This window comes from Nomascus leucogenys, chromosome 23, assembly GCF_006542625.1.
Source record: "Nomascus leucogenys isolate Asia chromosome 23, Asia_NLE_v1, whole genome shotgun sequence".
In the NCBI taxonomy this organism is placed as follows: domain Eukaryota; kingdom Metazoa; phylum Chordata; class Mammalia; order Primates; family Hylobatidae; genus Nomascus; species Nomascus leucogenys.
Window position 1 is genome coordinate 33,880,351 of NC_044403.1, and position 27,540 is coordinate 33,907,890.

Consider the following 27,540-nt stretch of genomic DNA (forward strand, 5'->3'; position numbering starts at 1 on the left):
AGTGGAGAAAGTGAGGTAAGAGGGACACTGTCAATCTAAAAAAGGACAAGAAAGAAGATTTTTAAAAAACAAAACGTGTAACAAAGACGCAAAAGATATGACAGTGGATTTAAACTCATTCTATCAGTAACAAAATGCAGCTATTTGCCATGCAAGAGATTTAAAACAAACACACAGAAAGGTCAACAGTGCCAGGAAGGAGCAGGGCCACCAGACAAGTGCACCTCTGAGCAGAAGGTGCCTGCGGGTCCCCCCTGCCAGGAGGAAGTGGGCATTGCAGCTTGGATGCACCTAATGGGAGGGCCTCAGAGCATATGAAAAAAAGCAAAGCTGACAGGGTAAAGGGCTGGTGCAAGGAAACCTGCGTCCCCACGGCAGCCTCGTGCCCTCGCCTGCCAGGGGAAGGGTCACTCTGCCTTGCCCAGCATGGAGTCTCCTGGAAGTCACAGGTGCCAGCCTCTGTCCACGACTAAGATGGCAAAGCAAGGAAGGGCCAGCAGACCCATGCTCCGGAGGCCTCAGCGAGGAAGGGGGATCCCAGTGGCTGCTGGGTGGTAGACACACCCTGCCCTTTGCTGGGAGCCGGGAGGCGTGAGTTTGGGAAGACACAGTGATGTATGGTACAGACAAGGTTGTCCTTGGGCTCCTGAGGGGGCTCAGATCAGGCAGTTCCGGGGGATCTGCTCACAGGCAGCAGTGGATGCCCTGCAGAGGACCAGGCTTGGGGCAGCTGGAACCAAGACACAGGGTGAGGGGCAGCCTCCAGTGTCTGCTGGAGCCTGGAGCCGACAGAGAAGCCAGGCAGTTTCGGGACCTTAGAGGAAGGCAGAAACAGCAGCTTTCCTGTGGGGGTGCTGTGCAAGGCCCACAGGGGCCAGTGAGGGTCCCAAAACGCCTGGAGAGGAGTGGTCCCCACGGGTACCTGAGAGACTGGGGCCTGTCTCCATGTCACTTTCTGTCCCACGTGGCCTACAGCCATGGGAACTCATGCAGAAAGCCAGGGTGCAGAAAGTTGGGGTGCAGAGCCGGGTGGAGGGCTTGGGGAGCATCATTCCAGAGGGACCCCTAAGCCTGGAGTCTGAGCTAGGTACCTGTCCAAGGGCAAGGGGCTGCCCAGGAGGCTGGACACCATGGCCGCGCAGTGCTGGGTGGCCAGGAGGTACACACTGTGCTGGGCAGCCGGCAGGACATGCTCTCCCTGGGCCTCCTGAAGCTTGGAGCGCAGCACGCTCACGATCTCGGGCACCTGTAGATGGGTGGGACACGGCGGTCAGGCCATGCGTGGGGGACAGCTGTGGGCACACCTATGCCACCCCCACTCATGGGGCCATGAGGGAGCCCCATGAGATGCAGAGCTCTATATTGCTGGTGCCAGCCTGAGGCAGGACCAGGATCCCCTGTGGGCCACGGACAGCCCAGAAGCCAAGGAACTGGAGCCACGACCTGGATTCCTTGTGCAAAGTGGCCAGTGCCCTGGGAGGTAGAGGAAGTGCTGAGGGCACATATGGCCCAGAGGCTGGTGCGGAGCTGGGCAGGCATCCAACACAGCCAGCGGCCCCATGCCCTCACAGCACGCCTGCTGGGTCCAACTCTCAGGCTCCCCTGGCAGGCCCACCGGAGAAAGGACCCACACAGCTGCCAACTGCACTCCTGCAGGAGTTGGGCTGGCGGGGAGGGAGAAGGAGACAGATTCCCAGACCGAGGCTGGAGCTGGGCCTGAGATGGAAGGATGGGACTTGGGGGGCTGTGAGTTTGCGACTGTCCTGCTGCTCCAGAAGGCAGATGAACGGAACACGGGAGAAACATGGGCAGGAGGATGCTGGCCCTGGGACCCCCACGCCCACCACAAGTCCAGCAGCAGCATAGCATGTGAGCCTCACTCTGGGGGACGGCCTTGTCATAAGGGGGCTCCCTGCCCATGGTGGGACTGGCCTGGGAGTCTCCTCTCCAGCCTCAGCCATGGTGACCCCTACTGCCAAATGCCTACTGCACAGCTGGAAAATACCACCATGTGGGGTGAAAACAAAGCAGTGGGCCATGAGGTCAGGCTTGCCTCGCCCTGGGGGAGGGCTGACAGACTGTGGGCTCAGGGAAACATGAGTGCTTTCACCTGCCTTTCCACTTCCTTTTCCCCCCTTATTCTCTCAGCACTTGTTTTTGCCAAATTCTAACCCCTGTCTTCAGACATAAGAAAAAGGGTTGTCCATGATAGTCTTGTAGGGAGAGGGAGCAGAGCAGTGAGGGTCACACCCAAGGAGGGCTGGGCAGGGTGGTCCAGGACAGGCCAGGGCCACCCTCACTGTTTTCTCCTGCCGTGCCACCTCTCCAAAGCCACCTCCCGGCCCTTGCCTTGCCCGCCCCACCACACCGAACCCTCTCCCACCTTCTCCTGGAGCCACCGCCCCACTCCTGCCCTGCCCGCCCCCTCCCCACCCTCTCCCACCTTCTCCTGGAGCACGCCTCCCCGCTCCTGCAGCAGGCAGTTGATCATGACAGTAGCTGCTCGGGAGCAGTTCTTTTCGGGGTCTCCCAGGGCCTCAAACATGGTTAGCAAGAGGCTGATGAGCTGGTCTGGGGGGAGGCGCTTGGCAATAATCTAGGAGGAAGGCGATGCCAGAGGTTAAGGAGGGAAGGGGGGCACCCCCAACGCCACTTCTCCGAGGCATCGAGTCTCAGGGGCTCGCGTTAGGGCGGGAGGCCACGCCCCTTCTCGCAGCCCGGCCCCAGTGCCTTCAATGAGCTCGCTGCACGGGGGTGGGGTCTCCTCCGGAACCTGCCAGGGCCTGCTGGAACCTGGGCGCGCTCCTGGAAGGTGGTGCCTGGGCAGCTGCAGGGCTGGGGTCACAGCACCCTCCTCGGCTCCTTCTGACCAGTGAAGTGGGCTGGGAGCAGCCCTGTGGTGCAGTCGCCCTGGAGCTCTCTAGAACACGGGGTCAAGGCAGATGAGCCTTAGCTCATACCTGTGATCCCAGCACCAGAAAGGGCCCTGGTGACCTACCCCTCCTTCCTTTGCAGGAGACACAGTCTCTGGACCTGGAAGGCCATTCCTAAGCACCAAATGCAGACAGGCCGTGTTCCAGCTTGGGGACCCACATGAGAGCACGGAGGGAGGGGCAGCTTTCTTATCCCCTTGGAGGGACTTTTTTTTTTCCCGCTGTAAGGCAATACTTTAATAATACTCAAGCTTGTGTTCTAATATGCTGAGCCTCAGAGTGGACCAGGCAGGCATGGGTCGGGGAGGGGACGCAGTGCCCAGGGCCATCCTCCCTTCAGATGGCAGTGGACAAAGCACCTTGACCAGCTGGAACCAAAGGCAGGGCCCGTCCCTGCCCCTTGGCAAGAGCTAGAGCCCACTGCACCCTGCAGGCGGTGACCCTAGCCCCCCGCGTGGCTCCTGGATAGCCTTTGGGGACAACACCACACAGTGCAGCCGCTGGAGACTGTTCCAGAAAGCTGCATCTTCATGAGCAGGCCAGGGGTCAGTGGCAGGCAGAGGGCGGCTGGGCCTCATGGCACCCCATTCTCTCCTAGGCCTCTGCCAGGTCTCAAGACAAACAGCACCTTCCTCTCGTATGGACTGCACCGCCCCAGCGTAGGCGGGTGTGGGTGATGGGGCCAGTGCAGGGCAGCGCCGGCAACTAATGCAAACACCCAGGCCCTGCCCCATGCCCACTGGCCATGGGTGGCACTTACAGAGGCTAGGGGAGGCCAGGTGCTGCCTCGGAAGTCCCTGTTAGCCCCAGATAGTGCCAGCCTGCCTTCCGGCCGCAGAGCTCCCAGCTGGTACCTGGCCTACACTGTGGCAGGTGTGGAAGAGAATGGCGGGGTCAGGGTGCACGAGGCCATCCTTGAGGCTGAGGAGCCGCTCCGCCACGTCATCGCGGTAGTCCCGGGAGAAGCCTGAGAGGCGGCAGGAACGAGCAGTCGGGCCCAGGCCCTCCCTGGCGATCCCGCAGCCTGGACTCTGCACCTCATCCCTCCAAGCACCCCTGCATGACAACTGGCCCCCACACTCCTGACGAGGGCTCACCCTCATAGCCGAGCTGGAGGTAGAGCAGGGAGTAGACACAGTCCACGGCCTCCTGGCGGGTGGCAGGCCACAGGTCCGCACACCGTGGGGAGAAGAGGCCGATGAGAAGGCCCAGGTTGTGGAAGGGCACCAGGGCCTGGAGGAGGAGATGCCTGGGCTATTGGAAAGCTGGGCTATTGGATGCCACCTATGCCACCTGTACCCAGAGGAGGGCTGGAGTGTGGCCAGGAGTGCTGCTGGTGTCCACGAAGCCCTGGGCCCTCACTGTGGCCAACACAGCTCCCAGCGAGTTCCTCCCTCCCCTCCCGCTGCAGCGTGGGTGCTGCTTAGCTCAGCTCTGACCACACCTCGTCTATACCAGGGCCACACAGGCAACCAGGCCGGGCCCCTACAAGGAGGGCCAGGCAAGGCCGACATGGGCACACAGGCATGTGCAAGTGGATGGACAACTGGGGTGAGGAGGGGGCCCCAAATGGGAGGAGTGCACGGGCTCTGCCAATTTGGGTGAGGGGCAGGACTGTATAAGACCCCCTCACACCCTGACTGTCCTGGTCCTGCCTTCCAGAGCCTTTCTGCTCTCCTCAGTCCTGCCCCTCCCATGCTCCTATAGGCAAACACCTTCCTCCTACTTCCACACCTCCTCCCCAGCGGACGCGCCTGTCCCCCTCCCACCACCTGCTCCCTTCTCAGCCCCCATGTGTGAGGCCTTCCTGGGAGGTGCTCCTACCCTGCCCTTGCACAGGATCCTGGGCTCAGATGGAAACCTGGTATCTACTTGGGCACCACTGATGAGAAAGAATTTCAAGTCAGAAGGGAAAGGCTGGAATGTTAGAGAAAGTCTGCAGGGTGACCAGCCACTGTTCTTAGGCTGGGCATCCATCACACCATGCACCAAGGTGAGCTTCAGCCAGACCAGGGTTATGCGATGAGCAGGCCATGAAAGCATGAGGTGGGAAGAACCCTGAACACACGAGATTTGGCCACATAAAGAATGAAAGTTTCGGCTGGGTGCAGTGGCTCATGCCTGTAATCCCAGCACTTTGGGAGGCGGAGGTGGGCAGATCACTTGAGGTCAGGAGTTCAAGACCAGCCTCGCCAACATGATGAAACGCCGTCTCTACTAAGAATACAAAAATTAGCCAGGAGTGGTGGTGGGCGCCTGTAATCCCAGCTACTTGGGAGGCTGGGGCAGGAGAATCGCTTGAACCCAGGAGGTGGAGGTTGCTGTGAGCCAAGATCGTGCCACTGCACTCCAGCCTGGGTGAGAGCGAGAGACTCGGTCTCAGAAAGGAAAGAAAGAAAGGAAAGGAAGGAAAGAAGGAAGGGAGTGAGGGAGGGAGGGAGGGAGTGAGGGAAAGAAAAGAAAAGAAAAAAGAAAAGAAAAAAAGAAAAGAAAAGATAGTTTTGGTGCATTAATAAAAGGCCAGGTGCAGTGGCTCACATCTGTAACCCCAGCATCTGTAATCCCAGCATTTTGGGAGGCCGAGACAGGAGGATCACTCGAGCCCAAGAGTTCAAGACCAGCCTGGGCAATGTAGCAAGACCCCATCTCTACAAAAAATAAAAGAAAACCAGCTGGGTGTGGTGGCGTACACCTGTAGTCTCAGCTACTCGGGAGGCCAAGGTGGGAGGATCAATTGAGCCCAGGAGTTCCAGACTGCAGTGTTTGTACCATTGCACTCCAGCCCAGGCAACAGAGTGAGATCCTGTCTCGGAGAAAAAAAGAGAGAGAAAAGAAAGCCTAGAATAATCCTGATAGATGACAAAAAGATATTTAGCAAAATCTAATATCTGTTCCTGATAAAAGTTCTCATTAAAACAAATAGATGCTTCTGGAACATGATAAAAATATCGCCAACCAAATCAAGCACCGCGCTGAACAGTGAAGCCCTGGAGACCAGAGGTGCATGTTCCTCCCAGCTAACAGTGGCCCCTGATGACAACGGACTCTACTCTGAGCAGCCATCCCTGACAACTCCTGGCCCTGACAGGCCCTCAATCCACGTCTCAAGGAAGAGGACTGTGGCCTGAGCTGGGGCGGCGGCCAGAGGAAGCCAGGAAGGCAGCTCACACTCTGGGTCATGAGTGCCATAGGCAGCAGCACCTGGGCCGGGGACCTAGGTACTCACACTGACACGCAGGTGCTCCAGGAAGTAGCGCAGCAGGAGGGCGCTCAGGCCCAGGGCCCGCGCCCGCTCGTGACCTCTTGGGGACTTGATCCACGGGCTCAGGTGCTGAGGAAGAGGGGGCTTCACACAGGTACTGCTCAGAGGGCAGCCCTGGGGGCAAGAAGCCTTGTGCATCATGGGCCAGCTCAGTGTCCCTGCCAGGCCATCTTTCCAGGGCTACAGGGGGCCAAGCCGGGGACCCAGAGTGGTGCCAGCCTCAGGCCACCGTAGATCCTCTGGCCCTGCCACTCTGTCCTCCAGTCTGGTCACAGACACAACCCAGCCCAGGTGGACCCAGTGTCAGCCAGGACTATGGAGGGACAGGGTTGAGGCCACCTTGGTCCTAGAAGAACACACTCTGAGCATGAGGGTCGGCCCCACCCTAGCCCACCATAGTGCCACCCTGGTAGCGGCCCCCAGTCAGGAGCCATGAGTACCTGTGGGCCCCTCCATCCCCATGCCATGCAGTGGGGGGAGAGGACAGGCTCCAGAGGTCCCACCTGGGTCAGGGCCTCCTCAACTGCTTGCCGGCCCAGATGGGAGGGGGTGCAACTGCCTGTTCATAAACCACCCCCAACTGCAGAGAGCACCAAACGCTCCCTGTGGTGCCCACATGTGGAGAGAGGGCCAGCAGCCAGGTGGAGTGCCCTCTGTGCCCCCATCCCCATCCCCATGACAGTTCCCCCCTGCACACCTCAATCATGATCTGCAGGCCTTGGGGGGTCATGTTCCGCTGCAGGAGGCTCGTCAGCAGATCCTCAAGGGCGTGCAGTGTCTCCAGATACAGGGACTGGAAGGAGAGCCAGGCCGTCCAGCCCCACCAGTGACCCCGCAGCCTACAGTGGCCTCCCGCCGCTCTCACGGGTGTGGACACAGGCAAAGGAAACATGGGGATACCTTCTGGCAGCCTCCGTCCTCCTCCTTGGGCTCAGGCAGCAGGGCCATGATGCTGTGCAGGCAGCCACGGATCACATCTGCCCGGGCCTGCTCATCCAGCGCCGGCTCCACGGAGCTGAGAGGTAAGTTAAGGGCCCCAGAGGCTGAGGCTCAGACACCCAGCAACCTCCAGGGCTGTGCGGGCAGCACAGCCACTGCCATGTTTACTCTCTCCAGACCATGGTGGCACTCCATGCAGCATGTGCATACACACGTATGCACGCGCACACACAAGGCATGCACACACAGGCGCACACACGCACATACACATGCGCACACGTGCACGCACAGGCACACACACGCACACATGCACACACAGGCATGCACACACACACATGCACGCACACACGCAGCTGCACGGGCCTGTGCAGAGGCAGGAAAGGATACACCAAGTAAGTGCAGGTGAGCATGGCTTTCTTCCGAATAGGTGTCCTCAGGGAGTCCGGGGGCTCTGCCCTGATGAACTCCTGGGTGAGGCAGGTGCACGACTCACCCCTTGGAGGAAACGCCGGCTCTCCTCCCTGGTCAAGCTCTGTTCCCCAGCCTAAGTGACAGGCGGGGCCCGAGGAGCAGAGCCCCCTGTGTCCCTACCTGGCCCCTCCCATGTTCCCAGGCTGTCTTCACGTTATCACCCTCAGTGCCCCCAATCCCCACCTCGGGCCTCAGTCTCCCAGGAACCTGCCTGAGGACCTGTCAGGCCACGGCCACGCTCACCATCATCTGTGCCACCAGCTCTGCTTTCCGGGTGAAGTGGAAGGAGCCAGCCTGGGTGCTGCTGCAGATGGCACGGCTGACCATGCACACACTCTGGACAAGGCACAGCTTCAGGGCTGGGTCCTGCAGGGATGCAGGGCTACAGGAGACGCCCACGCCCACCCTCCAGGGCTGAACCTATACACACCCCCTTTTCTTTCCTCCGAAGCCAGACGTGCTGCACTCTGCTCTCAAAGGAGCTCTCTAGCCAGCCCTTTTGCTTATCAAAGTCTGTGTGGAAGAAGCGGGGGGCCACCCAGGGGTTCCCCCGTGTCCCATTCCAGAGAAGACAGGCCACAGAGCAGACACTGTGTGGTGTGACCAGAGGGTCCCCCACAGCAGGAGGAGAGTCCTCCAGGGAGCGCTGAAGGGCTGGGGAAAGAACCTCTCAGCACAGCCCTGCCCTCCCAGCCACCGCAGGAGAACCAGAAGGCCTGTTCTTCAAGGAGAGGCTGACTGTCCCGAGAGAGGGGCTTGTCAGGTTAGTGCCAGGGAGGCCAGAAGAGAAACTTGTTAATGAGGCTGGGGTGAGGCCTTGCGGGTCAGTGGAGCCTCCACTGCCACTTCCACTAGCTTTGGGCCTTGGCCCCTCTCCTAGGTGCTCACTGGGGTCCGGGGAGGTACAGCCTCCACGAGCACTGGGGAGCAGAGCCAGAGGAGGTTCCAGCTGTCCTGGGACGGGTGGGGCTGGCTGAACTCCCTGGGGGACGACAGCCCACGACCTGGCCCCTCGGAGGCGCAGACGCCTCCCTTCTTCCCACTGCCGTCCAGGGCCCAGGCCAGGGCAGGAGCCCTGGTGATGCTCTCCAACGCCTCCTGGACATGAAGACCAGGAAGCCCCAGCAAGCTCCAAGCTCCCCGTCCAGCCTCTGCCCGTGAAGCTCAACCCGCCCAGAGGAGAGCCAAGAGTGGAGAAGCCAGTCCAGCACTTAATTCCTACACACTGTACCTTGGTTTCTACCTTTATTCCTAGAACCTGAACAACAAAAAGTGAAATGAGTTAAGATGTGACTCCCCGGCAGCCCCAGCTCCCCTGGCGTGGCAGGCCCACCGCAATGCCCACCTTGGTGTTGAAGTGCTGGCAGATGTTCCGGAGGATGTCCGACTCCACCTTGGCCAGCACCAGCTCCCGAGGGGCCCGGGCCGCCACGTGCCCGTAGCACAGGATCAGAGCACTCTTCACCTTCTCCACCTCGTTCTCACTTCGATCCTGAAAGGCCAGAGGAACCAGCGGGACTTCAGTTACACAATTACACTCCCCGACGGGAATCCTTGGCCTCAGAAACGCCTGAAATCCTCCCAGAAGAAGGGCCAGAGCCAGTCAGTGACAGCAGAGGTATGACTCAGCCATGCAGGGCACCACCTGAATCTGGGGATGGGGAGAGCCTGTTTGAAAGGGGCAGGAGCACAGGCAGCCAGCCAGGCATGGGCCCACTGGGTACCGAGTAACAGAGGGCCAAGGGCCGAGGCAGCAGAGGGCCAAGGGTCAAAGCAGCGCAGCCACGTGTGAGAGTCAGGCAGGGGGCAGCTGAGAAGAGCTCAAGGCCCCACCCTTGCTGCGCTGCAGATCAGCCTCCATCCGCACAGCAAGGGCTGGGAAGCCCTGCGTGCTTGGTCCAGCCCTGAGATGCTGTAACTGGGACAGTTACGGGAGACAGAAAATAGAGGGACCACAGCCGGGTTGGGGGCCTGCGGCAGGGGCCCCCTCCTTCCTTAAACCAGGCTCAGGCTCCGCCAGCACAGCTGGTGGTTTGGCAAGAACGCAGAATCTGCCAGCCACCAGGGGGCAGAGGTCTGCCCTAGCCACAAGCCCCTCTCATCACCCAAACCTGGCAGAGACGTGGCCCTGGCCACAGCTACATTTGCCTCCGGGAGGCCATTCTGCCGCCCTCCCCACTGGGAGCACCCATGCACAGGCCCCGCCCATGGAAGGAATGCAGGAGCAAAAATTGCTCCAGGGACGCAACTGGCTTCCTGCCCCACTCCAGCCCGCAGGGCACCCGCTGAGCCTCAAACTTGTGGATAGACAGCTGTCCCCAGCCCTGCACCGGTGTCAGCCTAACCTTAAAAATGTTGAGAATGCCAATGGATTTTCTGAAGACCTCTGACCTCACGAAGTCCTCCAGCTGGGCCAGCGTGTCCTCGAGGTGGGAGATGGCACAGATCCCGAAGCAGCAGGCAAGGCCCTGGGGGGCAGCACACTTACCCCGGGCAGGGGAGGGCACGCGCTGCCACACACGCACGCACACTGTCATGTGTGGACACAGGGGCACACCCACATGTACACATATGCGCACACTTGCATACACGTCAACACACTGTGCACACACCCTCTTTGTGCATGTACGCACACCACACGTGTATGCACACACAGGTATGCAGGCTGGCCGGCTGCCTCAGAGAACAGCAGGTGCCACTGTCCTCCAGCCCTGGGATGTCTGGGGCTTCTGCAGGGAGAGTGGCCCCACCTCACGTTCTGCCTCCTCCTGGTATCTAGCAGTCTCCAGCAGCTCTTGAAGGTGCTTCCTCACCACTTCCTTACTTGAAGCAGCACCCAGGGTGGTTCCTATGCATTTGTACAGGAAATTCTGAAACAAAACCAGAGAACATGGTTGTGCCTGACTCCTGAGTACAGGGAGACCCAGCGCTGCCACGGGGCTGCCCCTGAGGTGCACCTCCTGCCCACAGGCTGATGAGAACTGCAGGGTGAGTCCGGGGCAACATCTGAGGAATAAGGGATGGGGCCGATGGGCTCTCGCACCTCCTGGTCCTCAGCCACGAGGAGGCTCTGCCAGGCCACCAGGGCCACGGGAGACAGGGCCCAGGGCCACGGGAGACAGGGCCCAGACAGCAAGTGACAGACACGAGACCCAGGAACTCAGAGCCCAAGTACCACGCCAAGAACGCCAGCAGGCGCCCCACCTTCTCCTGAGGTGCCTCATCGTAGCAGGGCAGCTGCCTGCACAGCTCCAGGCTCAGCTGGCAGATCCACGCATTGTCAGAAACGACGGCCAGGGTGTCTCGCAGGAACTGCAGGCCAAGATGCCACTGAGGGGCTGGGAGCCCGATCCCTCACAGAGCTGGCCGGAGCCTGGGCACATCCCCATGTGCTGTGGCTGCAGGGGCTGCAGACCACCTTCCAGCGGAGGCCGGGGGTGGCAGGGCCAACCCTCAGGGGACAGCCATGTTGCAGTTGGCTCACCACGCAGGGCGAGAGGTGGCCCCTGACGCTTGGGGCTGCGACTGCTAGAAGGCTGGTGCCTCGTCACAGCAAGGCCCCCGCTGCAAGGCTGCCAGGGGTCTTCAGCCTTGAAGCTGCCTGATCCTTGGCTCCCCAGCCAAACCATGAGGTGAGGTCGAGGCAGGTGGTCCAGCCTCTGCCACCCCAGCACCCCCCAGGCCAGACAATACCTTAAGGCCCAGGATGGGCCGTGCCCCAACCACCCCCGGCCCTCACCATCAACAGCTTCTCCTCCCACTCCTCCTGTGGCAGGGTCTCTTCCGTGTGCTCTGAAATGACAGCCGCGCAGGCCAGCCCATCCCACATGCACCAGTGGGGCTCAGAGCCCAGCGCCTGCCCTGGAGCTGGGGATGCTCAGCACAGAGAGGCCCCACTGCCCCCCACCTGCTCCCAGGAAGCACCCATTGGGAGTGCTTTTCAAGCCCCAGGTCATCTGGGGCCTTTCTTGGACCACAGGGGAGACTGTTTTTTCCAATTATACAACCCTAGTCCCCACTGGCCACCCTAGTGCCACTTGGCAAAGGTGGGGTCAGAGCTAGCACCCTCCTGCTCTGAGACCTGCCCTCCCCACAGGGCTATGCACCCCATCCTGACCCCGGCCTCACCATCCAGGTACCCCAGCAGCAGCGGGACAGTTGTCTCCCAATGCTGACCCAGCAAAGGGTGAATGTTAGGGTGCAGAACACTGAGGAGACGCAGCGCTGCCGCCCCACGTCCGTCCCCCAGGTAGGGGCTGGAAGACACAACCTGAAAAGAGGCAGCGTGGAAGCCGGGTCTGAGCAGGGAGCACTGACCATGCCCACAACCTGCACCTGCAGGGCCACAGCACCCGACGGGGGACCTGGCTCTTCCCGAAGCTGGGCCGCCCACGTAGAGGAAAACCATGCCTGAGCCCTGACCACAGCTGCCCACTGAGAAGGTAACCCCTTCCAAGCCTGGGTGGAGCACAGGGACACAGTGGGGCGCTGGGCACGCTGTGAAAGGGCGAGAAGGGCGAGGCTCACCAGCAGTCTTCCAGTTACAGCATAGGGAGACGGGAGGCTCGCTGGAGACAAGAGGTGGAAATAGTCAGTGGGGGGCTGCCTGTAGCCCCGAGGCGGGTGTCAGGAACTGGAGGATGGGGAAGTAGGGGCAGGAGCGGGGAGGTGGGGTACGGCGCGGCACGCACCATGGGCGTCGTACTGGATGAGGAAGGCGTCGGCCCCGGCCTCCTGCCTCTTCTGTGCCAGATGCACGAGGCTCCTGCAGAGCGGAGTCAGGGCCCCGGTGAAGCGCACAGGGGTGAGGAACTGGAGCAGGTACGGCCAGAGGACCTAGGGGAGCAGAGGGCCTGGTCTGCACCTGCCCAGAGGGAGGTCTCATGCAGATAGGGCCCTGCCAGAGCTCCGAGGTGGAGACAGACCCTTTGCTGGGCCTGAGCACCCTGGGCCACTGCCCTGGAGAGCTCTGTTGTCGCCAGGGAGGGACAGGTGCCGTGCACTCACGTGACTCATCCTGTCCACGGTGGTGCTGACCAGGTAGAGGGTGCGCACGCTGATGGCCCGCACACTGTCGGCCTTGGGGTCCTTGCTGCCGGGGCCTGGCTTCTCAGGCTAGAGGAAGGCAAAAGGCAAAGGCGTGTGTGGGCGGCCGTGGCTCTGGGCCTAAGGACACAGCCTGCCCGGAAGCAGGGCAGACCCTGGGCCTCGCCGCAGGACATGCAGACACGCGCACCACCTGCCACAGACAGGAAAGGCACTCTCCGCTAAGATCACCCAAGAAAGCAGGCTCACCTGCCTCAGTTCTCATCTCCAAAACAAACAAAACCTTGAGCATCTGCTAAGCTACTGACTCCATAAAAAATAACTGCTCGTGATGTTGCAATGCCTGCAGGGGAGGAACGGGGTAGCCTCTGTGGGAACGTTAACCTTGTCAGAAAACCTGGTTCCCACCAGGATGCCACCCAGCCTCGGTAGCCACAGTGGGCTGGATGCCTGCCGTCCTCTCTGTACGCTCAGCTCCCCAGAAGGCATCCCTGCAAGCAGACGACTTCTGTTTCCCACACGTTCCATTCAGGTTTTGAAATACCAAAAAGTAAAAGCTCAACAACAAAGTGGCATATTGGAAAAATGGCAACACTGCAGGGACTTCTAATCCCTCTCTTTCAGAAGCCAAAAGTCACACAGAAAAAAAAAAAAAGTGATATTTAGGCCTTGAACTTCAATTTTTACAGTAGGCTCTAAAAATATAGATAGAACTTCATACCAAACATACACTTTGAAATCCTGACCATTAGGCCAAAAATAATATTGCAACCAACACTTAAAAGCAGAAATCAACCTGGCCAGATTCAATATAACAATAAGTCCACAATAACCATGAAAATCTATCGACCTGGAGATTTTAAAGATCATAAATGAATCATTTGGGTTAGTAAAGAAACCAGATAGAAACTGCAAAATACCTGATAACGAACATTGAGGACATACTCCACCAGGAACACGAATGTTAGGACACAGACCGGGGACAATGCCTATGTGAAAAAATGCACCAAAAGTACCACAACAGGGAGACAAGGAACCACAACAGGGAAACAAGGAACCACAAGGGGGAAATGAGGAGCCAAGAACAAGGAAAATCCCAGAGACAGGGTGTGAAAAAGTATAACCGTGAAATAAAGAATTCATTCAGGAAACGAATAATGTAACGATTCACTGAGGAAGAAATTACTAACTTGGAAGAACAGGCTGCTGAAGACTTCAAGAAAGAAGAAATTTAAAAAGAATGGAAGAAGAAAAAGCTAAAAGATGTGAAGACAGCAGTGCTAGCCTTTGGATAACAGATACACCAAAGTCAGTGAGACACAAAAACAGGCGCAAGAAATAAAGGAGCGAGCTTCCCAGAAACAAGAGACCAACAGCTCACGGAAGGGTCCGCAGAGAGGAGGCACGGGCAGCCCCAGGTGAGCTGGGACGCCGTCCTGCACCAGAAAGGGCAACGGGGCCTCAGGACAGGGGCCTGCACGCTCGGAGGGTGCTACTGACCAAGTGTGGGACAGTTTGAACACCAAGGCCAGCAACAGGAACTGCACATGGACCCCTGCGTCAAACAGCAAACCACGAGTCCACGCGGAGAGAGATGCATGCACATAAGAATAGGAGAGGCTCTGGCCAGGTGCGGTGGCTCACGCCTATAATCCCAGCACTTTTGGAGGCCGAGGCAGGCGGATCACAAGGTCAGGAGATTGAGACCATCCTGGCTAACACGGTGAAACCCCGTCTCTACTAAAAATACAAAAAATTAGCCGGGCGTGGTGGCAGGCGCCTGTAGTCCCAGGTACTCGGGAGGCTGAGGCAGAAGAACGGCGTGAACCCGGCAGGCGGAGCTTGCAGTGAGTCTTGAGATCACCCCACTGCACTCCAGCCCGGGCGACAAAGCGAGACTCTGTCTCAAAAAAAAAAAAAAAAAAAAAGAATAAGAGAGGCTCTGTCACAATAGAGGCCAAAGAACTAAATACAGCAATATCACTGGAGTTAGGAAATCATCCATGGATAATTAAAAACAATTGATGCTAAGTGTTTATTTACTTATTTTATTTTTTTTGAGATGGAGTCTCGCTCTGTCACCTAGGCTGGAGTGCAGTGGGGTGATCTCGGCTCACTGCAACCTCTGCCTCCCGAGTTCAAACAATTCTCCTGCCTTAGCCTCCTGAGTAGCTGGGATTACAGGCACCCACCACCATACCTGGCTAATTTTTTTGTATTTTTAGTTTTTTAGTAGAGATAGGGTTTCACCATGTTGGCCAGGCTGGTCTTGAACTCCCGACTTCAAGTGATCCACCCACCTCGGCATCCCAAAGTGCTGGGATTATAGGTGTGAGCCACCGTACCCGGCCTGATGCTGACTAAAAGTTTAATCACAAGAAGATGTTTACTTAATCCCAAAGATCTCCCTACAAACTACTTATTTATTACAAGGCAGAAACAGCAACTTTCCAGTGCAGAAACCGAGCACAGACAAGTGATCAGAACAAGATCAACACTGAAACAAACCAACACTAGGACCCCCGATATGATACACTGGTGGGGACACGCAAGATTCCATGAGATTCCTCCCAAAACTGCATCACCTGGATCAAATCATGAAGAACCACCACCATACTTGAGCTATTCAACAAAATAACTGGTCTCAATTCTTTGAAAGTATCCAGGTCAACAAACACAAGGGCAGGAGGCTAACGGCACAGCAGCCACATAATGTATGTGTCTGGGCTGTAGCCTGTGCCAGAAAGCAGCTAAAGGGACAGAACTGGGATGACCGAGGAAGTGCATGGATCAGGTGACATTATGGCCTCCCTGTACAATTTCCTGATTCCAACATCTGGACTATGGTTGTGTAGAACAATGTCCTTAGGAAATAAACAAGGTATTTAGTAGTCAGTGATAAAGGGACACGATGTCTCAAATTTTCTCTCAAATGAGTTGGAAAAAAATTGTGCATGTATGTACCTGTGTATGTGTGTACAGATTACACAAATATCCTACAAAGGCATAAGAAAAGCATATACCACGATCTCTTATATAGACATGAAAATCCTCAACAAAATACCAGCAAACTGAACACAACAATGTGTAAAAATGATTATACACCATGACCAAGTGGGATTTATCCCAGGAATGCAGGTTTAACATCTGAAAATCACCTAATGAAATACACCGTATCACTAAAATAAAGAACAAAAATGACAAGCTCATCTTAGGCACAGTAAACAGCACATCAAATCTAGTACTTCTTCATAACAAAACCGCTCAGCAAAGCAGGACTAGAAGGTGGTACCCGTGACCTGATGAAGGCCCACAGCAGGAATCATACCTGATGGTGCCGGCCTAAATGCTTGTACACAAAGAGAAGGAACAAGACAAGGGTGTCTGCGCGCACCCATTTTATTCAACAGTATTGGACGTTCTAGCTGGGACAACTAAGCAAGAAAATTAAATAAAAGGCATCCAGACTGAAAAAAAAGAAGTAAAACTATAGTTGTAGATGACACAATCCTTATAGAAAATCCTAAGAAATCCAATAAAAACTATTAAAACTAATAAGCAAGTTCGACAAGGTTGCAGTATACAAGATCGATACGAAAGAATAATAGTAGGCTGGGCATAGTGGCTCATGCCTGTAATTCTTGCACTTTGGGAGGCCGAGATGGGCAGATTGCCTGAGCTCAGGAGTTCGAGACCAGCCTGGCCAACATGGTGAAACCCTGTCTCTACTAAAATACAAAAACAAATCAGCTGGGCATGGTGGCACGTGCCTGTAATCCCAGCTACGCGGGAGGCTGAGGCATGAGAACTGCTTGAACCCGGGAGGTGGAGGTCACAGTGAGCGGAGAGGGTGCCATTGCACTCCAGCCTGGGCAACAAAGTGAAACTTTGTCTCAAAAAAAAAAAAAAAAAAGAAAAGAAAAGAAGAAGAAGAATTGTATTTCTATACAGTAGCAAAGAATAAACTGAAAATGAAATTAAGAAAATAAATTCAGACTGGGTGCAGTGGCTCACACCTGTGGTCCTAGCACTTAAGGAGGCCAAGACAGGCAGATGGCTTGAGGTCAGGAGTTCAAGACCAGCCTGGCCAACATGGTGAAATCCCATCTTTACCAAAAAAAAAAAAAAAAAAAAAAAAAAAAGGCGTGGTGGTGGGTGCCTGTAATCCCAGCTACTCAGGAGACTAAGGCAGGAGAATTGCTTGAACTCAGGAAGTGGAGACTGCAGTGAGCCGAGATTGTGCCACTGCACTCCAGCCTGGGAGACAGAGCAAGACTCTTTCTAAAAAAAAAAAAAAAACGAAAAAGAAAGAAAATAATTCCATTTACAATAGCATCAAAAAGAATAAAATATTTATGAATAAATCTAACAAAAAATGCAAAACTTATACTCTGAAAACTACAAAATGTTAAAATAAAGACCTAAATAATAGAAATACATCCCATGTTCATAGATACAAAGATTTTGATACTGTTAAAATGGAACTACAGCCGGGCGCGATGGCTCACGCCTGTAATCCTAGCACTTTGGAAGGCCGAGGCGGGCGGATCACGAGGTCAGGAGATCGAGACCGTCCTGGCTAACACGGTGAAACCCTGTCTCTACTAAAAATACAAAAAATTAGCGGGGCATGGTTGCAGGCGCCTGTAATCCCAGCTACTTGGGAGGCTGAGGCAAGAGAATGGCCTGAACCTGGGAGGCGGAGCTTGCAGTGAGCCGAGATCGTGCCACTGTACTCCAGCCTGGGTGACAGAGCAAGACTCCGTCTCAACAACAACAACAACAAAAATGGAACTACTCCTCAAACAGATACACAGATTCAGTGCAATCCCTATAAAAATTCCGGGTGACTTCTGTGCAAGAATTGACAAGTGGATCCTAAAATAAATTCACATGGGAATTCAAGGGACCCAAAATAGCCAAAATGATCTTGAAAAAGAACAAAGTTGGAGAACTTGTATTTCCCAATTTCAGAATTTGCTACAAAGCAACAATGTTCACAGCAGCATTATTCACAGGAGCCAGAAGGTGGCAGCACCCCAAGTGTCCATGAAGGGACGAATGGGATAAGCACTTCGCCATCTTCACACACGGAATATTGAGCCCTGAAGGAGCGGAATTCTGGCAGCGCCACACCATGGGAGAACATTCAAGACCTTATGCTGAGTGGGAGAAGCCAGACACAAAAGGACAAACGCTGTTTGCGTCCACTTATACGAAGTGCCTCGAGCAGTGAAATTCGTAGAGAGAGAAGGTAGATGGTGGGTGCAGGAGCTGCGGGGGAGGGAAGGTGGATGGTGGGTGCAGGAGCTGCGGGGGAGGGAAGGTGGATGGTGGGTGCAGGAGCTGCAGGGCAGGGAAGGTGGATGGTGGGTGCAGGAGCTGCGGGGGAGAGAAGGTGGATGGTGGGGTGCAGGAGTTGCGGGGGAGGGAAGGTGGATGGTGGGTGCAGGAGCTGCGGGGGAGAGAAGGTGGATGGTGGGGTCAGGAGCTGCGGGGGAGAGAAGGTGATGGTGGGGTGCAGGAGCTGCGGGGGAGAGAAGGTGGATGGTGGGTGCAGGAGCTGCGGGGGAGGGAAGGTGGATGGTGGGTGCAGGAGCTGTGGGGGAGAGAAGGTAGATGGTGGGTGCAGGAGCTGCGGGGGAGGGAAGGTGGATGGTGGGTGCAGGAGCTGTGGGGGAGGGAAGGTGGATGGTGGGGTGTAGGAGCTGCGGGGGGAGGTTCATGGTGGGGTGCAGGAGCTGCGGGGGAGGGAAGGTGGATGGTGGGTGCAGGAGCTGCGGAGGAGAGAAGGTGGATGGTGGGTGCAGGAGCTGCGGGGGAGAGAAGGTGGATGGTGGGGTGTAGGAGCTGTGGGGGAGGGAAGGTGGATGGTGGGTGCAGGAGCTGCGGGGGAGAGAAGGTGGATGGTGGGTGCAGGAGCTGCAGGGGAGAGGTGGATGGTGGGGTGCAGGAGCTGCGGGGGAGGGAATGGGAGTTAGCATTTAATGGGGACAGAGTTTCTGTCTGGGAACATGGACAAGCTCTGGAGCTGGAAGGTGGTGATGGCTGCACAACAGTGTGAATGAGCTTAATGTCACTGAAGTGTGCACTTAAAATGGGTTGAGACAGTCAAGTTTATGTTATTTTACCATCATAAAAATGTTTTACTAAAAAGGCAACCATGGCCAGGTGCTGTGGCTCTTGCCTGTAATCCCAGCCCTTTGGGAGGCCAAGGCAGAAAGACTGCTTGAGCCCAGGAGTTCTAGACTGGCCTGGGCAACACAGAGAGACCCCATCCCTACCAAAACACAACTTAAAATTAGCCAGGTGGGGTGGTTCCCACCTGTGGTCCCAGCTACTTGGGAGACTGAGGCAGGAGGACTGCTTGAGCCTGGGAGGTTGAGGCTGCAGTAAGCCATGATTGCATCACTATACTCCAACCTGGGTAACAAAGCAAGACCCTGTCTCATAAAAAAAATAAATAAATAGGCTGGGCGCGGTGGCTCACGCCTGTAATCCCAGCACTTTGGGAGGCCGAGGCGGGCGGATCACGAGGTCAGGAGATCGAGACCATCCTGGCTAACACGGTGAAACCCCATCTCTACTGAAAACACAAAAAATTAGCCGGGCGTGGTGGTGTGCGCCTGTAGTCTCAGCTACTCGGAAAGCTGAAGCAGGAGAATGGCGTGAACCCGGGAGGAGGAGGTTGCAGTGAGCCGAGATCGTGCCACTGCACTCCAGCCTGGGTGACAAAGCAAGACTCTGTCTCAAAAATAAATAAATAAATAAACAAAGCACTCAATATAATCTACCATACTAACAGTCAAAAGAAAAAAATACATAATTTCACCAATAGATGCACAAAAATGTTTCAATTTTGATATCAATCCATAAAATCCATAATAAAGTCTCAGAAAACTAGAAATAGAAAGGAATTTCTTCAAGGTGATAAAGAGCATCAGTGAAAACCTATTACAGGTGGGAGCAAAAACAGTGGCTCTCATAGAGACAGAGAGTAGGCTGGTGGTTACCAGAGGCCGGGAAGGGTAGAAGGTGGGGGTATGAAGAGAGGCTGATTAATGGGTACAAATATATATTCAGAAAAAAGACCTAGTATCCTACAGATCAGTAGGGTGACTATAGTTTACCCTACTATAGATTATTGATTATAGTATAATCTATTGTACCTTTCCAAATCGCTAGAAAGGAATAATTAGAATGCTTCTAGCAAAAAGAAAAAACCAACATGCAAGGTGGTGGATATCCCAGTTACCCTGATTTGATCTGTACACATAATATGAATGTATTAAATTATCACAGGGACCCCAAGTATATGTACATCTATTATGTGTCAATAAAAACAAGAAAGCAAGCCCATTTCTGGTGTGACCTTGTTTCACCGAGCTTTGCTTTACTGTACGTCACAGGTGCTGCATTTTAACTAAGTGGAAGGTCTGAGGCAGCCCTGTGTCCAGCGAGTCCATGGGTGCCTTTTTCAACAGCATGTGCTTGGTGTGTGTCTCTGTGTCACATTTTGCTAATTCTTGGAATATTTCAAGCTGTTTTATTAATATTATATCTGTGATGGTGATTTGTGATTAGAGATCTCCGATGTTACTTTCATAATTTTTTTTTTTTTTTTTTTTTGAGACGGAGTCTCGCTCTTTCACCCAGGCTGGAGTGCAGTGGCGCGATCTTGGCTCACTGCAGGCTCCGCCCCCCGGGGTTCACGCCATTATCCTGCCTCAGCCTCCCGCGTAGCTGGGACTACAGGCGTCTGCCACCTCGCCCGGCTAATTTTTTGTATTTTTAGTAGAGACGGGGTTTCACCGTGTTAGCCAGGATGGTCTCGATCTCCTGACCTCGTGATCCGCCCGCCTCGGCCTCCCAAAGTGCTGGGATTACAGGTGTGAGCCACCGCGCCCGGCCGTCATAATTGTTTTGGGGTGCTATGAACTGCAGTATATAAAACTGCAAGCTTAATCAATGAATGTTGGGTGTCCTGACCCACTGACCAGCCACTCCCCACCTCTCCCTCTGCTAGGATCTCCCTGCTCCCTGAAACACAATATTGAAATTAGTCCAATTAAAACCCTACAATCGCCTCTATGTGTTCATGTGAGAGGAAGAGCCGCACACCTCTCGCTTTAAATCAAAGGCCAGAAATGATTAAGCTTAGTGCAGAGGGCATGTCGAAAGCTGACACAGGCTAAAGGCCAGACCTCTTGCGCTAGTCAGCCATGTTGTGAATACAAAGGACAAGCTCTTGAAGGAAACTCAAAGTGTTATTCCAGTGAACACACGAATGACAAGAAAACAAAACAGCCTTATTGCTGAATCTGAGAAAGTCTGAATGGTCTGCATAGAAAATCAGACCAGCCAAACATTCCCTTAAGCCGAAGCCTAATCCAGAGCAACTCTTTTCAACTCTGTGAAGGCTGAGAGCGGTGAGGAAGCTGCAAAAGAAAAGCTGGAAGTTGGCAGAGGTTGGTTCATGAGGGTTAAGGAAAGAAGCCATCTCCATAACAAAAATACCGAGGTGCAGTAGAAACTGCTGATGGAGAAACTGCAACAAGTTGTCCAGGAGATTAGCAAAGAGCATTATTATTATTATTATTATTTTTGAGACAGAGTGTAGCTCTGTCGCCCAGGCTGGAGTGCAGTGGCACCATCTCAGCTCACTGTAGCCTCTGCCTCCCAGGTTCAAGTGATTCTCCTGCCTCAGCTTCCCGAGTAGCTGGGAATACAGGTGTGGTCCACCACGCTTAACTAATTTTTGTATATTTAGTAGAGACGGGGTTTCACCATGTTGGCCAGGCTGGTCTCGAAGTCCTGACCTCAAGTGATCCGCTGCTTCAGCTTCCCAAAGTGCTGAGATTACAGGCATGAGCTGTAATGACTGCAAAGGAAAAGCTAAGAGAAAACAAAACAGCCTTATTGCCGGCATGTAGAACATTTTAAGAGCATTTTATTCTTTCTTGCTTTCTTTTTGTTAGAGACAGAGTCTTGCTGTGTCACCCAGGTGGGCAGATTGCTTGAGCTCAGGAGTTTAAGACCAACCTGGGCAACATAGCAAAACCTATCTTTAAAAAAACAAGACAAAACAAAACAAAAATTAGCTGGGCGTGTTGGTGCGTGCCTGTAGTCCCAGCTACTCAGGACGGTGAGGTGGGAGGATTGAGTCCAGGAGGTTGAGGCTGCAGTGAGCTGTGATTGAGCCACTGAACTCCAGCCTGGGTCACAGAGTGAGACCCTATTCCAAAAAAAAAAAAAAAAAAAAAATCATAAGGTGATTGATTGCTGCCATAGACTGATTTCTCGATCTGGGCGACAAAAACTGAAAACCTTCTGGAAAGGATTCACCACAGTAGATACCACGAAGAGCATTTGTGATTCATGGGAAGAGGTCAACAAAATCAACATGAACAGGAGTTTGGAAGAAGTTGATTCCAAACCTCATGGATAACTCTGACGGGGTCAAGACATCAGTGGAGGAAGTCACTGCAAATGTGGTGGAAACAGAGAATTAGAATTGGAAGTGGAGCCTGAAGATGGAACTGAACTGCTGTGATTTCATGATCAAACCGGAATGGATGAGGTGTTGTTTCTTCTGGATGGGCAAAGAAAGTGGTTTCTCGAGATTGAATCTGCTCCTGGTGAAGATGCCGTGAACATTGTTGAAACGACAACAAAGGATTCAGACTATTCCATAAACTTAGTTGATGAAGCAGTGGCAGGGTTTGAGAGGAATGACGCCCATTTTGAAAGATCTACTCTGGGTAAAATGCTGTCAAATAGCAGTGCGTAAGACGTAGAAAAGTTTTGTGAACGGAAGAGTCAATCAATGCAGCAAACTTCATCATTGTCCTATTTTAAGAAATTGTTGGCCAGGTGCAGTGGCTTACACCTGTAATCCCAGCACTTTGGGAGGCTGAGGCAGGTGGATCATGAGGTCAGGAGATCACGACCATCTTGGCTAACATGGTGAAAACCTGTCTCTTCTAAAATACAAACAATGAGCTGGGTGTGGTGGCGTATGGCTGTAATCCCAACTACTTGGGAGGCTGAGGCAGGGAAATTGCTTGAACCCGGGAGGTGAAGGTTGCTGTGAGCTGAGACTGTGCCACTGCACTCCAGCCTGGCAACAGAGCAAGACTCTCCATCTCAAAAAAAAAAAAAAAAAAAAAAAGAGAAAGAAATTGTCACAGCCACCCTAACCTTCAGCAACCACCGCCCTGATCAGTCCACCAGCTATCAATATCAAGGCAAGACCCTCCACCAGTAAGAAGATTGAGTTGCTGATGGCTCAGATGATCCTTAGCATTTTTTTTTTTTTAGCAATAGTGTTTGTAAGTTAAGGCATGTACATTGTTTTTTTAGACATAATGCTATTGCACATTTAATATACTATAGTATAGTGTAAACACAACTTTTTTTTTTGAGAGGTTCTCGTTCTGTTGCCCAGGCTGGAGCATAATAGGGTGATCACAGCTCACTGCAGCTTCAGCCTCCTGGACTCAAGCAATCCTCCCACCTCAGCCTCTTGAGTAGCTGGGACCACTGGTGTATGCCACCATTACCAGCTAATTTTTAGAATTTTTTTGTAGAGACAAGGTCTGGTTACATTGTCCAGGCTGGTCTCAAATTCCTGGCCTTAAACGATTTTCCTGCCCCAGCCTCCTAAAGTGCTTCCCCAAACAACATTCTATTTTCTTTTTTCAGATGGGGTGTCACTATGTCACCCAGGTGGGAGTGCAGTGGTGTGATCACAGCTCACTGCAGCCTCGACTCCCTGGGCTCAAGTGATCCTCCCACCTCAGCCTCCTGAGTGGCTGGGACCTCAGGCGTGAGCCATCAGGCTCAGCTAATTTTTTTTTTATTATTTGTAGAGATAAGGTCTCACTATGTTGCCCAGCCTGGTCTCAAACTCCCAGGCTCAAGTGATCCTCCTGCCTTGGCCTCCCAAAGTGCTGGGATTACAGGTGTGAGCCATTGCGCTGGCCCAGCATTCCACTTTTTTTGTGTGTCAGGGTCTCGCTGTGTCACCCAGGCTGGAGTATAATGGTATGATCTTGGCTCATTGTAACCTCTGCCTCCCAGGCTCCAGTGATCTTCCTGCCTCAGCCTCCAGAGTAGTTGGGACTACAGGTATGTGCCACCATACCCAGCTAATTTTTGTATTTTTTGTGGAGATGGGGTTTCACCAGGTTGTCCAGGCTGGTTTTGAACTCCTGAACTCAAGGAGATTGAATGATCTGCCCGCCTCAGCCTCCCAAAGTGCTGGGATTACAGGCATGAGCCACTGTGCCCATCCCTCAGCATTCTTAATAGTAAAAGGCAGTATGTTCCCCTTATGGGAACAAAGCAGGGGTGGCTGCTCTCACCACTTCTCTTCATTCTGCAGCATGCTAGAGACTTCACCAATGTAGTAAGTCAAGAAAACAAAAAGAGGTCATGCAGATTTACAATAAAAGTGCCCATATGAAGAAGACATGATGCTCTATGTAGAAAATCCCAAAGAATCTATAAAAAAGCAAAGCCACAGGATACATGGTCAATATCTAAAAATTAATTGTATATTCTGTACGCTAACAATGAACAGTTAGATATTGAAATGAACAAAATTGTACCATTACAATGGCAGTAAAAACAAAATACCTTTTACAAATCTAACAAAATACCAGAATATACAGAATCTACATGCTGAGAATTACAAAATACTGGTGAACAAAACTGAAGATCTAAATAAGTGTAGAAATATACTGTTTTCATGGATTGGAAGACTGAATGTTATCAACAAGATAACTCTAAAATTTACAGGGAAAAACAAAGGAACTAAAATAGCCAAAACATGATCGAAAAAGACCAAAGATGGAAGACTCACATTACCTGACTCCAGAACTTACTATAAAGCATCCAGGCACAGTGGCTCACGCCTGTAATCCCAGCACTTTGGGAGGCTGAGGCGGGTGGATCACTTGAGGCCAGGAGTTTGAGACCAGCCTGGCCAACACAGTGCAACTCCATCTCTACTAAAAATGCAAAACTTAGACAGGTGTGGTGGTGCACGCCTGTAATCCCAGCTACTGAGGAGGCTGAGGCACGAGAATTGCTTGAACCTGGGAGGTGGAGGCTGCAGTGAGCCGGCATGGCACCATTTTACTCCAACCTGAGTAACAGAGCAAGACTCCATCTCAAAAAAAAAAAAAAAAAAAAAAAAAGAACAACATAAAGCCATGGAAAGACAGTGTGGTACTGATGACAGATGATGACAGATTCCGCAGATGAGTGGAGCTGGAGCATTAGGGAGAATCCATACAGTTGCCTGATTTTCGACAAAGATGCAAGGCAATTTGTCAATGTACAGAGAAGGGTGTTCTCAACACGTGGTGCTGGGACAACTGGACAGTCACATGCAGAAAAACGAGCCTCAAACACACCTCACATTTAACAAAAATTAACTCAAAAGGCCGGGCACTGTGGCTCATGCCTGTAATCCTAGCACTTTGGGAGGCCGAGGCGGGAGGATCACCTGAGGTCAGGAGTTTGAGACCAGCCTGTCCAACATGGTGAAACCCTGTCTCTACTAAAAATACAAAAATTAGCCTGGTGTGGTGGTGCACGTCTGTAATCCCAGCTACTTGGGAGGCTGAGGCACGAGAATTGCTTGAACCCAGGAGGTGGAGGTTGCAGTGAGCTGAGATCACGCCATTGCACTCCAGCCTGGGCAATAGGGTGAGACTCCATCTTAAAAAAAAAAAAAAAAAACTAAAAATGAATCATAGGCCTATATGTGAATCTTAAAACTTAAAACTTTTAGGCCAGGTGCACTGGCTCACACCTGTAATCCCAGCACTTTGGGAGGCCGGGGCGGGCAGATCACCTGAGGTCAGGAGTTCAAGACCAGCCTGGCCAACATGGTAAAACTCTGTCTCTACTAAAAATTTAAAAAATAAAAAATTAGCCAGGCGTGGTGGTGCATGCCTGTGATCCCAGCTACTTGGGAGATTGAGGCAGGAGAATCGCCTGAACCTGGGAGGCGGAGGTTGCAGTGAGCCAAGATTGCACCACTGCACTCCAGCCTGGGCAACAGAGCGAGACTCTGTCTCAAGTAAACTGGCCATTAAAAAAAATTAAAACTTCTGCTCTCTGAAAGACAGTGTTAAGAAAGTAAAAAGACAAGCATGCAACAGACCTGTAAGAAAATGTTTATGGGCAGGGGCAGTGGCCCATACCTATAATCCCAGCACTTTGGGAGGCTGAGGCAAGCGAATCATTAAAGGCCAAGAGTTAGAGATCATTCTGGGTAACACAGGCTGTCTCTATTCAAGAACAAAACAATATGTATTAAAAGTTAAAAAAATATATATTTATAAGCCATAAATCCAACAAAGGACTTGTGCCCAGAATATAGAAAGATCTCTCAAAATTCTGTAACAAGAAAACAACCCAATTTGAAAATGGGCACAAGAAGTGCCGCCCATGGTGGCTGGCGCATGCCTATGGTCCCACCTACTTGGGGGGCTGAGGCGGGATCACTTGAGCCCACGAGTTTGAGCTTGCAATGGGCCATTATCGTGCCACTGCACTCTAGCCTTGGCAACAGAGTGAGACCTTGTCTCTAAAAAATTAAAAAAATAAAAATAATTTAAATGGAAAAAAAAAAGTTAGGTGGGGTAATATAGATAAAACAGTAAAATAATAACTAACTCTAATCTTTAACTCATGTTTCTCCAAAAACCTTAACGGGGAATCTACATCCAGGTGAGACTCCCTGATTTGTCTTCTCCCCGCAGTGGCCCTGCACCTGCCTGCTCCAGAATCATCCGGCCACCCCTTTCCTGCACCACAGAGCCCAGCACCCAGTGGAACCACAGGGCCTGCCGCTGCTGCTCACCCCCTCTGCAGTGTGTCTGGCGAACACCCCAAGGCCCACTTGTCTCAGAGCAACATGTCCTGCTTTGCTTTTTGAACATTTTATCACGAATAATTTGAAACATGCAAAAGTAGAAAGGTCGATACACTGAACCCCCACATCAAGCAATGCAGACTGAGAGAGGCTCCACGGAAACAGCAAAGTGCTGTGGTTAAAACACATTTGAGTGCTGGGGGTGGTGGCACACACCTGTAATCCTAGCACTTTTTCAGGCCAAGGTGGGAGGGGTTGCTTGAACTCAGGAGTTCAAAAGCAACCTGGGCAACATAGTGTGATCTCGTCTCTACAAAAAATAAAAACTTAGCCAGGTGTGGTGGCATGAGCCTGTAGTCCCAGCTACTCAGGAGGCTGAGGTAGGAGGATCGCTTCAGCCCAGTTCAAGGCTGCAGTGAGCTGTGATCTCGCCAGTGCACTCCAGTCTGGCTGGCAGAGCGAGACCCTGTCTCAAAAATAATAACAATTATTATTACATAGATATAAATATCTGAGTGTTAGATTCCATCCTATTCAAAATGGTTTTTCTTTTGGTTTTAGAAAACCTTAATAACGTTTTCCAATATTCAAAGAAACCTCCAACTCCCAAACTCTTGGGAACTAAAAGCCTAAAACAGAGGCCTTGGCTCTCCAGTTCATGCCTAACGACCCATGGAGCTGCTGTGAGGATGCTGAGGTCAGAATCAGCTGAGCTGGTGGTGGCCCACCTGCTGGGGCCTGCAGAACAGGCACGTGCGCGGCTTTCTCACTGATGACGACGCACTTAGAGGCAACATCACAGCATGCTCTCACTGAGCTCTGATGTTTCCAGTTAAATTCACGTATCCCACTTGGCGCACAGTGGGCACCACAGTGATGGTCACGAGAACACAAGGAGGGCAGCGTCTCTGTTCTGAGCTGGGCTTGGTGGACAGACCAGCTTTGCCAACTTGAAGAACCAGACCCAGAGCTGCAGGGACTCAAGCATCGGTGCGCTC

At 53.1% G+C, this 27,540-nt stretch overlaps 1 protein-coding gene across 16 annotated transcripts in view; it reads right to left on the reverse strand.

Annotated features, from left to right (window-relative positions):
- Nucleotides 1-27,540, reverse strand: part of MROH1 (maestro heat like repeat family member 1) — a 111,781-nt gene that overhangs the window by 10,230 nt on the left and 74,011 nt on the right. For 10 of the 16 annotated variants that reach the window (XM_030804760.1, XM_030804766.1, XM_030804768.1 and 7 more), the window contains 19 exons: nucleotides 12,613-12,720; nucleotides 12,297-12,441; nucleotides 12,133-12,173; nucleotides 11,734-11,875; nucleotides 11,345-11,397; nucleotides 10,810-10,917; nucleotides 10,356-10,475; nucleotides 9,951-10,073; nucleotides 8,951-9,097; nucleotides 8,837-8,863; nucleotides 7,849-7,971; nucleotides 7,522-7,601; nucleotides 7,096-7,210; nucleotides 6,893-6,988; nucleotides 6,160-6,264; nucleotides 4,031-4,166; nucleotides 3,788-3,900; nucleotides 2,444-2,596; nucleotides 1,092-1,246 (listed from right to left, as the gene is read on the reverse strand). In XM_030804760.1, coding sequence (XP_030660620.1) covers nucleotides 1,092-1,246; nucleotides 2,444-2,596; nucleotides 3,788-3,900; nucleotides 4,031-4,166; nucleotides 6,160-6,264; nucleotides 6,893-6,988; nucleotides 7,096-7,210; nucleotides 7,522-7,601; nucleotides 7,849-7,971; nucleotides 8,837-8,863; nucleotides 8,951-9,097; nucleotides 9,951-10,073; nucleotides 10,356-10,475; nucleotides 10,810-10,917; nucleotides 11,345-11,397; nucleotides 11,734-11,875; nucleotides 12,133-12,173; nucleotides 12,297-12,441; nucleotides 12,613-12,720 — 2,090 coding nt within the window. Of the gene's footprint in view, nucleotides 1-143; nucleotides 1,247-2,443; nucleotides 2,597-3,787; nucleotides 3,901-4,030; nucleotides 4,167-6,159; nucleotides 6,265-6,892; nucleotides 6,989-7,095; nucleotides 7,211-7,521; nucleotides 7,602-7,848; nucleotides 7,972-8,836; nucleotides 8,864-8,950; nucleotides 9,098-9,950; nucleotides 10,074-10,355; nucleotides 10,476-10,809; nucleotides 10,918-11,344; nucleotides 11,398-11,733; nucleotides 11,876-12,132; nucleotides 12,174-12,296; nucleotides 12,442-12,612; nucleotides 12,721-27,540 lie in introns of those variants that run through there. The other 6 variants (XM_030804764.1, XM_030804762.1, XM_030804765.1 and 3 more) reach the window with 3 other exon arrangements.